General features: G+C 40.9%; 1 protein-coding gene across 2 annotated transcripts; it reads right to left on the bottom strand.

The window, feature by feature from the left end:
- Positions 1 to 8,266: 8,266 nt before the first annotated feature.
- IFIT5 (interferon induced protein with tetratricopeptide repeats 5) lies at positions 8,267 to 13,859 on the bottom strand. Of its 2 annotated transcripts, none has more exons than XM_019034562.4 (2): positions 13,593 to 13,859; positions 8,267 to 11,192 (listed from the first exon to the last, which is right to left on the bottom strand). In XM_019034562.4, the coding sequence occupies exons 1-2, from the start codon at positions 13,595 to 13,597 to the stop codon at positions 9,749 to 9,751; spliced, it is 1,449 nt and encodes a 482-aa protein (XP_018890107.3). In that variant the 5' UTR covers positions 13,598 to 13,859; the 3' UTR covers positions 8,267 to 9,748. The 2 variants fall into 2 exon arrangements, with proteins under 2 accessions (XP_018890107.3, XP_030871198.2); XM_031015338.3 differs by lacking the exon at positions 13,593 to 13,859 and adding an exon at positions 13,257 to 13,506.
- Positions 13,860 to 14,453: the final 594 nt, after the last annotated feature.

Genomic DNA, 14,453 nt, shown 5'->3' with positions numbered 1-14,453 from the left:
GGGCAGCTTCTGTGTGGTTACCTGAGGTTCTGGCCCACGTGCAGGTGGATGAATCCAGATTTCTGACCCTAAGTTTCTAAAGCTCAAACAGGGAAGAGCAAAGCCTTTTTCAGAATCGCAGAACTGACAGGGCTGGTGTGAGCATTCAGTGCCCACACTGGACCTACGAGGTCTCACAGGGTGTAGTTCCTGACGTTAGGCTACATCCCCCATCTTCTACTACACTCTAGCGCCCAGTTTTTCTATCAGTTCCTCCAAGTACCAAGCCTCCCCTTTATACCCCTGACCTTGGGGCATTTTGCATATGTTGATCCCTGTGATCACTCTCTTCTCATATTTTGGGTCTCAGTTTAAATGTCACTGCCCTAGAGAGTCCATCTTTCACCACTACCCTTATCTAAATTATACATCCCTCCCCCACCACTACCACCCACATTCTTCATGCTCATAGCATTCTGTTATTTTCCTTCAAAGAACATCTTTTAGTTATGATCATATATATTGATGTGTGTTTTTATTTTTAAATTTCATCTGCTCCACAAAACCACAGGCTTTCTGAGGATAGGGATCATACTGACTCATTCACTATTTAGAGCAGTGCCTGACCCAGAGTAGGCATTCAATGAATACTTGGTCAATGAATAAATGAGTGTAAAGAACAAATAAATGAAAAAACTGCTAAGGAGAATTGTAACATTAGTGAGGGTGGGGCGGATTGAAGGGTTGGGGTGCAGGTTTGTTTGGGTGCAAATTGCTCTTGTACCCAGAACAGACAGGATACATTAGATGTTCCTAATTTGGTGTGTCAAAATAGGACACCTTGTTAGAAGTGTCACAAAAACAGTAGAAGCTCTGGAGCATTGACCATTATGGAGCAGGTTTTGGAAAGGGAATAAAAGTGGCAAAGAAAAGAGTTGATCAAAAGATATTAAATAACAAACTTTGGGTTGAGGCCTGAATGTAAAAAATGATACTACTGTGTTCAACCCAGACAGACTTAATTAAATAGCTGTTGTGCACAAATGAACGGAAACCCAAGGGAAGAGGAACTGTTCACACAAGGGAGCCCTGGAACGTTGGGAAAATGTGGATTGCACATGCCCCAAACCTGAAAAGACAGGGTTTCAGTTACAGGCACCACACAAACTGCTTTTACACAAAATATTTATGCCAGGGTTTTGCTAGGTGCAGGAGATGTTTCTGACTGAAATCTTTGTCCTGACCAGACCTATGGCTGCCCCTAACTCATAAAGCATTATTGAAAATTAGACGGTATGCTGGCAGACGTTTTTAAGAGACGGTGAAAGGAGTTAATCAACCAACTATTTATCAAGCACCTCTTTGGAATCTGGAACCATGTTATATATGGTGGAGAATTAAAAATACACATAGGACCCCCTCCATGATCTCAAATTTACTACCTAATTGGTAAATTGAAACCAACTCAGGTTAGAACAACACCAAGAAGTTATTAAATGTTGACCTGAGGCTAAGGGCATGTGTAGTACTTTGAGGGTTAGGAGAGGAAGAATTCATTATGGGTTGAAGAAATTTGATTCTGGGGAATTTGAAGACAGGATTGAACAGATTGGAATCAGCCCTTACTTTTTTCAGGGCAAGAGGCTGGGAGTGAGGGAAAGAGATGTGAGGCAGCTGCTTTGTGTGGCTCCTTGAGGTTCCAGCAGGCATCTCAGGCCAGTGCAGAACCAAGTACACGTGGACATAAATGTTCCGATGACGGGTCCATAAAGGTGTCTGGGACTTTTGGGGATTGCAGTTGCCTTAAGTACAAAGCAGGGATTTTCAGGGCACGGGGTTATAATTCAATATTCATCTCTCAACTGTAAAGAGTGTCATTCTCTTCTTAAGGATCCAAAGCTTGGATCCTTAAGCACAGAGTTTTAAAATTGACATGTTATGCAGCACTGCCATCTGCTGGAATTAGCAAGAACACTTCCCAGGAGTAGGGGATCTCCAATTGTTCAACTCCCCAAGGCCCACGTTAAAGGCACAAACATTAAAGTTTGTTATTGTTTCCTCCTCTTCCAACTCCCCCTTGCTCGTTACCCATCCCACATTTATCCTGTTCCTCTTGCAAGTATAAACACGGGGATAAAGATGCTGTGTTGCAGTTTTTAGCTTTTGGTTACCTATATCAGTTCTGTAACACAGAGTATCAAAGTTAATATGAATGATGATTTTGACTGGCTTGACCAGGGATAGCCATTGGTAAAACACAATGTAAAAAAAATTTGAAGTCCTCTGCCTTTCTCAGGAACCCAGATTGTCAGCCTTCCATTCTTGTTCCCACTGTGACCCTTACTAATGTGTTAATTTATTTGATGTGAGTTGATAAAGGAGTTAAAGTGTGAGACACAGAATCTCAAAGTTATACCAGAAGCCAAATGTTAGAAAATGTTGAAACCAAATGATATAGAAGAATGGATTCCATGTCAATTTGAAAACATCAAATATCGGATTATACTGTACAGCAAATATGACAAAGTTAGTGATTAAATTTACTTTAAATGTGTAGTGCATGTGAAATCATGTGGGGATTCTATTTATTTATAACTGAAATTGCTTTCAAAGGAGAGTGGATCATGTTAAAATGAAAGTTCTTATGTAGAACTAAGAACTAAGCAACTCATAGTTGGGTTTGTGACTGAGTATGAGGATAAGAGTTAGAACTGAATTGCTCTGTTTAAGAAAAATGGAAGAACGGTTTTGAAGGGAGAAGAGACACAGGGAAATAGGCAAAGCTCAGAATCACAGAAAGAGGCAGGAATATCAATAAATGGTTGGGGATCTTTCCTTCTTTTCTTCTTTCTTTGCTCCCTCCATTCCTCTTTTTTGTTTCCTTTCTGTCTCCCCTCTCCCAATATCCCTCCCTCTCACTTCTCTCCCTTTTTCTTTCTGAAAAACAGAGATTACCTAATATTAACTTTAAAGTTGTAGATTCTTCTGTCTCCTAAGATCTTCTCAATAAAGGGTTTTTATATAGAAATAACCTGTAAGTGATTTTAGTTTTGGTGTTTTGGTTTTTATATTTGTTGTTGTTTGTTTGCTTTGGTGAGATTTGCTGGAGTTGATGTGGTATGGAAAGGAAAAGCATGTGAAAAGAGATGAAGTTACTCTTGAACAAAATTAATATTTAATAGAATTAGGGACTCGCAGCCACATTCCAAAGTCCATGGCCTGGAGGCTCAAGGCAAACTCAGGGGATGTTAAAGCGCAGGTGACCCCAGCCCTAGTTGTTACATGTGTTCCAGCGCCCTCCACCCCTCCCCATCCCCTCCCCTCCCCTTCCCTTTCCTTTTTAAATTGACAAATAAAAATCATGTATATTTATCATGTACAACATGATGTTTTAAAATATGTATACATTGTGGAATGACCATATCAAACTATCTCCTTGACTTCTTATTTTGCTCTCCACACTGGGTGAGGGTCTGATGCTGGTTGGTGTGTGCACAAGGGATATATCCTTCCTTCCAAGGACAAAGGACTGGGTACATGTTCTGGCTTCTAATTGTTTACTGGTTCTTCAGTCTTCCAAAATACGTGGCTTCCTTTTTTTGAGGAATTTATTCCAAATCTTTGAATTCCAAAATCCAATTCTGGAAACAAACCCTCACTTAGATGGAGTCCATCAGTTTCTTAGGTCATTCTCCCTGGGGTTTCAGAACAGCTTTTAATCCCAGCATCAAGAGGCAGCTAATGTACACAAATAGTTCCCTTTCCTAGTTCCTTCCAGGGAATTTCGGGGTTCTGTGTACAATAGTGTCTGGTGACCTATGATTGTAGAATGTGGGCTTGGTGCGATCCTCTAGAATCTCTCTCCTCTGGTCTGTAAAGATTTGGTCCTATCTTCCCATATCCTTCATTCCAAATTTTAAGACTATTTAGAAAGTATTATATAGTAGTTAAGTGCTAGATTCTAGAACCAGACACCCAGAGTTTGAATCCTTTTCCCACCTCTTATTAGGTATGCGACCTTGGGCTTGCTTATTGTGTCTAAATCCTAATTACTCATGTGCGAAAGGAAAGAATAAAAATGCCTATTTTAGGGGGGTTTGTAAGGATTTTACAAGATTACTACATGCCCTGCACTTAGAACAGCACCCGGCAGATATTGTGTACTATGTAAGAGTTAGCTATAATTATCATTGCATCACCAGAGTCAAGAACACTAGTATTCTATGTTAAGTGTTCAATCCAAGTGGCCTCAATCTATGCTTGCCCTTCAGAGTTTGTTGTCTCTGAGGCACCTGTGTGCTCCCATTGAGGCATGGCTTTCCCAAAGCTTATTCATGTCACCTTCATTATTTCTTTAGTTACTCAGCTAGGTGCCATCATGAAAGGAGGTATTGAGAAATCCAGTTCATCACTTACAGAGGAACCCCTCAGTTCAGACAGTTTTGGGAATATATACATGGCATTTCTAGTACATTTCTAGTAATTAGATGCTGTTTTATTCCTCAAAGTGAAATACAAAATGTTGAATGAACAAATTCAACTTAGTAAATATGAAGTTTCTGAAGAAGGGGGTAGTTGCGGTTGGTTTGGGATCCAGTGTGTGTGGCTTGATCTCAGAAAAAGAGAAAGCTAAAGAAGAAGAAACCACATCCCAGTGAGGCAGGGAACTTTGGCTCAGAAGAGAAGTAGAGAGGAATGTGGAGGCTGGAGTCCTGGGAGAAAAGGGGATGTATAAGCAGAAAGAGAGGGGATGTATGAGCAGAAAGCTAAGTGATAAACTTGTTTTAAATATACACTTGCTATGTTGTTCTGAAGGGATAGAAAGAGGAAGAAAGTTAGTTTTGTGAGAAGGGGCTATCCCAATCTGTGATGGTATGTTTTATAATGTTATTTTTTGATCCATTTAATATAGACTTTATCTATTGGTTTTCTGCTATGTTGTTACGATTTAATTAACTGAATTTAAAGAACTCTTCTCATCCCACAACTCAATTTTTACTTATTTGTTTTATAAGTTATACTAACATATTTAATTCTTACTCCATAAAACCTTAACTGTATCTTTTGAGTCTCTATTCTTCTGCTATGGTTTGAATGTTTTTGTCTCCTCCAAATTCATAGATTGGAAGCTTAATCTCCGATGCAACAGTATTGAGAGGTGAGGCCTAGGGAGAGATGTTCCTGAGGGCTCTGCCCACATGACTAGACTAATGGTCTTATGAAAAGGGCTTGCAGGAGTGAGTTCTTGCTCTCTTCTGCTCTTCTGCCATGTGAGGAACAGAGTTCCTCCCTTCGAGAGGGTGCAGCATTCAAGGTGACATCTTGGAAGCAGAGACCAGGCCCTCACCAGACACCAAACCTGCCAGCTCCTTGATCTTGAACTTCCAGTCTCCAGAACTGTGAGAAATAAATTTCTGCTTGTTAAAATTACTCAGTCTTAGGTATTCTATTATAGCAGCACACCAGAAACTAAGACAATTTCCCTTACCCCTCTTCCCCATTCTCTTTTCCAAATCAAATATTATAACATTGGAAAGATTTATTTATTTATTTATTTATTTATTCATTAGACAGAGTCTCACTCTTGTCGCCCAGGTTGGAGGAGTGCAATGATGTGATCTTGGCTCACTGCAACCTCTGCCTCTTGGGTTCAAGTGATTCATGTGCCTCAGCCTCCCAAGTAGCTGGGATTACAGGTATGTGCCACCATGCCTACCTAAGTTTTGTAATTTTAGTAGAGATGGGGTTTTGCCATGTCGACCAGACTGGTCTTGAACTCCTGCCTCAAGCAACCTGTCCGCCTTAGCCTCACAAAGTGCTGGGATTACAGGCATGCATCACCACATCCAGCCATGTTTTGTTCTTTAATCATAATTACTCATCCAGAAAGTTGAAGAACAATAAATGACATTTATATTATGTAAACATTATTCACCTACTGCCAATTAGAGTCCTCTAATTAAATTTCTTTCACTAGATGTGTCAGTTTGATCCAAGATGGGATGTTGAACATGCAAGAAATGTAATGAAACACCTCTGAGAAAAAACGGGAAGAGAGCAGACAGAGGCTGGGAGAGCCATCCAACTGTGATGCAGGTCTGACCCCATATGTAGGAGAGACAGAAGGAATAAAAGTTGGGTAAAAACATCTTAGATTACAGTATTGTTTTAAGGAATATTTGGCAAGGCTGGTGGGGAGTCCTTGAGTTTAAATTGCTCATCAGAGGAGTACTGCATCTCTCAGGAGAGGACATGACTTAGTAACCTTGCCACACTGGGAAGCATGGCCTCAGTGTAAATGTAGTGATAGATTTCAATGTGCAGAGATGGGACCTTCAGACAATTATAATCCTTGTAGCTAGAGATCTGAGAGGTGCTTCTCATTGCTACCACATTAGGGTTACAATGTTATTACGCTTGAACTACTCAAAGGAGACTGTTCTAATTGTCAAGGCCAAATGGATTTTCATTTCTTGTAATTCACCAATTATATGAAAACATGCCACATTGTTTTATAGTTCTGTCATGTTCCTTAATCTCAGTAATGAACATATTCCATAAAAGGACTATCCTTGGGCCTGCCTGTGTTGTAGGTGATGTCACATAAGCATTGTCACATCATGGCCAGATAAACTCTGTCAATTGAGTTTGACAGACTCCAACAAATGGAGTTTGTTGCCTCCAACAAATGATTATCGGTAGAAACTGTAAAATGGGCATGAGTGCTACTGAACCAGCAGCCAGGAGAAAGAAATTATGGTCCACAAATTAGTTGTGAAACCTTAAGTCATATCACCAGTCCTGGTCTCAATCTTCATATCAATAAAGTTGGTTGGAGTAGGGATTTTCTCAAGGTCCTCCTGATTTTAAAGTTCTGTGTTGTCTACAAGGTTGTTCCTGAACTGAAGTAATCGGCATCGTTGACTCAATCTAGAAAGGAATAGTAACAGCTTATATTGCTTTTGAAACTGGCTGATAGCATGTGATCAACTGGTAAGACTATTTCTGCACCCAGAGAGGAAGCAAATATCTTTAAGAGCTCCATGACTGGGAAGCCAGTTTTTCTGCCAGCTGATTTATCATTTGTTGAAAGGGCTTTTCTCAGCTTTTGTGAGTCAGGGAGCATACCTTTAGTGCTGAATGAAGTAGTTTCCAAGAGCACCTTCAAGATTTGGAGAGGCAGCACTTCTTTTTCGAAGGGTCAAATTACCCTGAAGAGCAATCACAGCCACTTTTCTGGGCATATTTATGAGTTTGTCTAATAGGCAACAAAACAACATGGGCCTGGCATCATAGGATTCTTATCAGGCTTGACAGGATGAGTTCATCTAACTAAGTAGGATTTGGACCCATTTCAGAGACTTTGAGTCAATTGGTAAGGGCAGTTTTCAGAGGTAGGTGCAGGACAATATACAATTCAGCTCAGGCAGCTTTTATTAGAGTATTATATACCAAGTATATGATGAGGAGTCCAAATGCAAACTGGATATTCAAGGAACTTAGGATTTCCTGGGTTAAGCCTATCAGCCTAATTAATTTTATTCCATTTATACTTACTTTTCACATGTACATCAGTAGCTCCCAAACTTTGCTGCACAAGTTCCAGCTGGGAAATCTAAAAATCATGATGCCTGGACTGCACCCCATGCCAATTAAGTCATTCTCTATGGGGCGGGACCCAGACATCCATGTTTTGTTTTAACTTTTTAGGTGATTCCAATATGTAGCCAAGTTTGAGGAACAATGCTGTAGACCTTACTACTCAAAATGTAATTAGAACAGCCACAGCATCCTCACCTAGGAGGAGCTTGTTTAAAGTGCAGATATCTCAGGCCCCTTCTGTGTATGAACACAGCCCTGATTTATAAAAACAAGTTAACTGATGAAGCAAATAATCTTTTCTATGAACTGATGAAGCAAATAATCTTTTCTATGATTAACTGTCTGAGTAACCGCTTAATGTGAGTTTTTTTAATTATGTGGCAAGTGATAGAAGTTATGTACTTTCAGGTGGGAGAAATGGCCTGCTTTGCTAGAATATCCTAAAATATTTGAAAGGGACAAATGTGTCTACTGATAGGTCAGGACTTCAGTGCTGACCTTCTGAAATTCTTGAGTAAAGATCATTCCCTTCCTTGTTCTTCCTTAATAGATCAAACAAAATAATAATAATAATAAAAACAGAATTAAGTAAAACAAAAGATTTTTAAAAATTAATACGTGAGATACACTGCAGTATATATGTATGTCTGATTACGCATAGAAAAAAGATCTGGAAGGATACATATCAAATTATAAGTTATAAGTTTACTTTGAGGGTGTGGAACTGTGGTAGGGTGAGGGGACTGCTCTCATTTTTAAATTCACATACTTTTGTAATTTTTTTTTTGAAATTTACAGTGAGAATTCATTATTTTTATAATAATCAAACCATAATAGAAATTTTAAAGATGATAAAAAACAAAAAGTAAAACACACACACACACACACATAATAATTTTAAGAGTTACATTGGAGGAATGGAGAATTAAATCACATGGTACTTTTCCACTAATACTGTGATGGTACATAATTGTGTAGTCGGTAATCAAAGAAACTACATTAGAGAAGCCACATTAAGTAACATCCGAATTAAAAAGTCCCCTGGGATAAGAGCCCTCAAGAAGCGACCCCTCAAGGTGGATATTAAAACTGAAAGCAGTGCTGAACTCTTCCTGGAGTATCTACATGAAAAAAACAACATTCTGAAAATTTCACATTAAAAAAAAAGCTTCATAGAAGTCACTTTGAAATGCTAAAATAGCCAAAGGCCAGAAATTGAGGGTATAAAAACTCCATTCAGAACAGATTCAAAACTAGTACACTGAAACCTTGGTAATCTATGGGTGTAGGTTAGGGACATCTTCTTTTTCCATTTGTTTATCATTTCTCCCAATTTCCCAATGGCTGCTTTATATCTCAATAATTTTAACCTAAAAATATTGTAATTTTAGTTGGAAGGAATAAAATTAATTGCATCTAGATTCATTGCAGATTTGTTTTAGTTAAAAAAAAAAGAGAACAATTTGAGACTCACTATTTTCCATTATTCATTTTTTTCCACCTAATTATTTCTAGTTACTTAATAAACATTTGGGGATTGAATCCCTGAAGTTACATATTTAAAATTTGAGGAAATCCTTTTTCTCCTCTTCTAGTTTTTTCTTTTATTGAAGTCACTAGAGATGACAAACTTTTTTATTATAAACTTTTTTCCAACCAAAAAGATATTTTAGGTGACTATTAGATTGATAGCTAAATATCCTCATCAAAGTCAAAACATCTGTAACTAAAAAGTGCTGTCTTTTGCAAGCTACACAATTAAGAGCTTAACTATCAATAATGTAATTTTGTACTCCTGGAAGAGTATTCCTGATCTAGGTATCAAAGGTTTACGTAGGAATATTTACTATATAATATAAGAAATTCAAAGAGCAGAGATAAAAAGCACAGATCTAACGGCCATACCATTTTTAGAAGTTACAATAGCTAGAATATTGCTATTTCTCAATGGATTATAGTATTTTAATTAAAAAGAAAAAAAGAAAGAAAACCGCACAAGATTCATCATAATGCATATAAAGTATTTAGCACAATGCTTGGTACACAATAACTATTCAATAAATATTAGCTCTATAATAAACAAGGGATTAAAACAATAAAAAAAAAAACAAACAGGAGAACCCAAAATGAAGGGAAAAACTTAGAGCTAATTTCCTAGAGTATGTATTTAAATGGAAAGTCGGAGCTCACAGAGAGCAGTCAGGAATTCTGCATTTTCTGGATCTATCTTTTGTGCCTTCTCATAGTACTCAGCAGCTTGCCTCTTTTCTCCTTCCAGCTTGTAAACAAACCCTAGGGCACTTAAACTCTGCACATCTAAAGCATTGTGACAAAGTCTCTTGGTAGACAATTTCTTCAGAGCACTTGTCAGTTTGGTGCGAAGGGGTGATCTGTCTTTGACCTTTAAGGCTTCTAAATAATGATGGATGGCAGTATTTTCTGATTTACGGTGAAATTCCTGAAAGCGGCCATAGTGGTAATGGATCTGATGTTTGTGATCATCGGTTATGTTCTCCAGACGAAGAGCTTTCCGGAAAATGTCCTCAGCATTGCTATACTGGCCTCCTTCAGCATACATGTTGGCCAGGTCTGTGTAGGCAAATGCAAACATAGAGTCTCGTTCCATGGCTGCTTTGAAATGAAATATAGCAGATGAAATCAGCTCATCAACCTTTAGTTTATCCTTTCCTTTAGGTCTGTTGTGTGTGGCCTTCTTGATTTGGATCATTTGTGCCCTGTAGCAAAGTCCCATCTGGTGATGCAGGAAAGAGGAAGTTGGTGTCACCTCCAAGGCCTTTTTTAAAAGTTCGAGAGCTTTGTTCCAGGAATTTTTTCTCCTATAGAACTTGGCTGCATAACGAAGGACGTAAGGCTGGGATGATATTTGGTCCAGGATTTCTTCAATATACTTTTCCCCTTCAGCTTCTGCATGTACATCTTGAAGCTTCAGTGCCAGAAAAACCTTAATGTAGCTGTTATCTGGGTTCAGGGTAACAGCCTTTCTCAAAGGCCCCAGAGAAAAGCTCTTTACAGACCCTTCTCTATCAGAATCATCCAGCCGATACACTGTGATAGCATAGCCGATGTTAAATTCTGGATTGTCAGGCTCCACTTCCAGAGCCTTCTCAAAAGCCGCTTTAGCCTTTTGATAATACTTTCCTCCAAATTTCAAGAGTGCCCAGCCTTTCTCACAGTCAGTCTCAGGACACTCCAACTTGTAGTTAGAAGGACTGAACAATTTCTTACAGACATTCCCTATCTTACCTGTATACTTCTGAGCTTCTTCAAGCTGGTCCATGTGATAATACACCCAGGCATAGTTTCCCCAAGTGACCAGGCTTCGTACTTCTTCTTTGTCTGAGTGTTCTTGCTGGATTATTTCTTCTGCTTGTTTCAAGCACTCAAGGGCGTCTTTATTTTGGCCTTTTAGGTGTTTCACATAGGCCAATAGGTTATAAAGAGCAAGTCTAGATTTTGTGGTAAGAAATTCAAGCTGTTGCCCAATTGTATCTTCTACCTCAAACAGATCAATGTCTTCCTTAAGTAAATTCCATGTAAAATGACATTCTAACTCCAACAGAATGGCCTTCAAGGTGTCCTTATGAATTTCACTGTCAAAGATAAAATACTTTTTAATTTTTGAAGAAATACAAGAAATAATTTTCTAAACCTTAAATATTGTTCTTTGCATAACAACTAATTTTATCCCTATTTGATCTTACAGTTAAAACATTAGGTTCCCATAACTTTATACTAGAGTTTCTTCTATATACAGTTATGTCCTAGAAATATTTCATTTAAATTCTCACTATTTATTGCAAAAACAGTTCTGGAGAGATGACAGAGCTTTCTGTATTACATGTATCTATTTCCTTTTGGCAATCACTAAACCATTGAAAATTAGGAATGAATATATACATATTCAATAATTAATATGAAAATTCCATTTTTGTATTATGAGTACTGATCCTGACTAGGAAACCTGGTAAAATTGCTCCTTGGTAATTGTTCCTTTCTCTAGTGTAATTGTATCAAAAATATGGGCAAGACATGCCATGTCCTTACAGCCTGCTTAAATCCACAACAACATGGCTTTACCAGCCCCCTGCCTAAAACAAACACCTGTTTTGAAGGTCTCTACCAGCCCAGCCCAAGGAGGATGAGGAGGGCTGCTCAGGTATTATGGATATGGTTGTAAGATCTCAAAGGGACATTCAATCAGGTACTGACGTGGTTTGTCCAGGCTCTGGAATTTATGCACAACTGGACACCATGAGAATTTTTATTGTTTAAACTTTGTCTACTTAATTTTGTAACTTTGGGAAGCTGATAAGAGAGAAGCTATTGCATCAGAAGAGGTAAGATGTATTTTTCGGTAATTCTGTTCTTCTGCTAGGAAGAAGCAGTCTTTCATTGTCCTTGGGAGACAGTCCCCAATGGGGCTGAGCCCTTTTCCTCCCCATCCTGCATACATACCGTGCACGCCACCGTCTTTTTGTTTTTTGTTTTTTTTTGTTGTTGTTGTTGTTTTTTGTTGTTGTTGTTTTCAAGCCCCTTCCTGATAGCACTCTCCTTTCTTACAAATGTTAGATGTGGCCAGGCGTTGTGGCTCACGCCTGTAATCCCAGCACTTTGGGAGGCTGAGGCGGGTGGACCACGAGGTCAGGAATTCGAGACCAGCCCGGTCAACATGGTGAAACCCGCGTCTCTACTAAAGATACAAAAAATTAGCCAGGCGTGGTGGCACACGCCTGTAATCCCAACTACACGGGAAGCTGAGGCAGGAGAATCGCTTGAACCCGGGAGGCGGAGGTTGCAGTGAGCCGAGATGGAGCCATTACACTACAGCCTGGGTGACAGGGCGAGACTCCGTCTCAAAAATAAAGTTAGATGTGTGGGTGGCACTTAAACTTTTTTTAAAACTTATAATGGGAATAATTAACATTTATTGTGCAAGTATTATGTGCTAAGCAGTCAACTGATAGGATTTATTACTGTCCTTTTCCACAGTCCCAAGAGATGGACACCATTAATTTTTACAAATAAGGAACAGACTCACAGAGTTTGAGAAACTTTGGGATCACTCAACTAGTAGGAGTTCAGTCAGGATTTAGAACAAGGGACTATCTGCTTTTAGAGCCCAGGACCTTAACATCTCATTCCTCAACTCATTAAATGCGGAAGGTTCACTAACCACGTGCAGGGCAGGGTGCTAGCCCCTGGGGATACAAAATGATCAAGAAAAGGACGCCATCATACTAAATCAGTAAAGGAGACAGATAAAGAAATCCTCATAAAACAGCGGATTGGGTGGGACGATAACAATCTGTGCTTGGTACAGAGGTAGCTCCCGGTAAGGGAAGAACTCAGACCCAGAAATCAGAAACGCAAACTGGCAGTGGCAGGCGAATATGACGCCTGGAGGGCTGCGGCGAAACCGCGTATGCCACACCGAGGGAATGGCAGCTGGAAAGAGAGGCACGCGACAGGCCTAAGGAGACCCGTGGCACGTAGCAGCTGCCCCCGAACAGCGCCTGGGGGCTCTGCAGGCGCTGACCAGTTTCCCGGAGGCGGCGGCCGCGGGCCCAGCATGGTCACCGTCGCCGCTGCCGAGAAGAGCCGTCGGGTCGCGATGGATGGACAGGCCTCCCCGGGGAGCGTCGCCCGGCACATACCCTGACAGTCCCGACCGCAGACGCCAGGGATGGGACAGGCTCCCGGAGAGCATCTCCTGTTCCTCCTCCCTGACCGGCTTTCTTAGGCGCTCGGGAGGGACCGGACTCCGGAGAAGCGTCCACTCGGCCACCCTCCCCGACAGGCCCGACTTCAGACGCCGCGCGCCGGGACAGAGCGCCCGGGGAGGGTCCCCAACGCAGATGCCCGGTTGCTGGGCGCGAGGGGCTCCGCCCCTGAAAAGGCCGCAGAACTGCGCTGGAAATGAATAAAAGAAGCCCGGTTTGAAACAAAGGCCGACGCAGGGCTTGGGAGGAGAGGCAGAGGAAAACCCTTACCTCATGACGGCAGCGCTCTGCAGGCCGTCCGGGCGGCGCAGTCCCCGGGCTCTCTCTCTCCTCAGCACCAGGGACCGCGGGAAGCCGCGCGGTGGGCGTGCGCGTGCGCGTGCGCGCCCGCGCGCCAGGCCTCTGCAGCCCTGGGCCTCGGCCGCGCGGCGTGTCTTTGTTAAAGGACAGACCAGAGCCCCAGCAAGAACAGGAAACTGGAAATTGAATCAGATGCCGAGCGCTCAGAAACCGAAACTTAAGAAATGGAAACTAAACGTAAGCTTCAGAAACCGAAACTTAATAGAAGAGCTCAAGAGCCGCGGCCAGACGTTTGCGGAGTCCAGGGTCTTTCGGAGTTGAATTTGCAGCTGGGCTCCTTCACGTTGGTCTCGGCTTTTATCTGCTTCTCTGAGTACGCTGAGTTCGCATGCTGCCCGTTTAACTGTTTGTTTGTTTGTTTGTTTGTTTGTTTGTTTGAGATAGCGTCTCACTGTGTCACCCAGTCGTGATCTCGAGGGATGCGCCCGCCTCTGCCTCCCAAGGTGATGGGATTACAGGCGGAAACTGAAGTCCCTGCTTCCACTCCAGTCTTTTGATTCAACAAGCAACACTGCAATGCTATGCTGTTATTTCTGTTGGGTGTAAACTGAGAAATTTGGAGCTAAAATCTATATACATTTTAAGTTTTGACGGATATTGCCAAATAGCTTTAAAAATCCACTCTTACCCACAATTGTAGGAGACTGCTTCTCTTCCATACCTTTGCCAATGGTGCTTTGTGTAATAAGGACCCAATAAAGACGAGAGTGGTATTGGGGATCTAGGCAGAAAATGTCAAACACCCATACCTTAAACATTTTGTCCCCTTTG

This window comes from Gorilla gorilla, chromosome 8, assembly GCF_029281585.2.
Source record: "Gorilla gorilla gorilla isolate KB3781 chromosome 8, NHGRI_mGorGor1-v2.1_pri, whole genome shotgun sequence".
Classification (NCBI taxonomy): domain Eukaryota; kingdom Metazoa; phylum Chordata; class Mammalia; order Primates; family Hominidae; genus Gorilla; species Gorilla gorilla.
The sequence above is the reverse complement of the archived record's forward strand: the minus strand, read 5'-3'. Positions and strand labels throughout refer to the sequence as shown.

Excerpts from the sequence above, each read along its gene's own strand:
- IFIT5 (XM_031015338.3), bottom strand. The coding sequence starts at position 13,309 with ATGCTCTCCGGGAGCCTGTCCCATCCCTGGCGTCTGCGGTCGGGACTG. Across the intron at positions 11,193-13,256 it reads CTGCGGTCGGGACTGTCAGG|TGAAATTCATAAGGACACCT; the intron begins GTATGTGCCGGG and ends TATCTTTGACAG.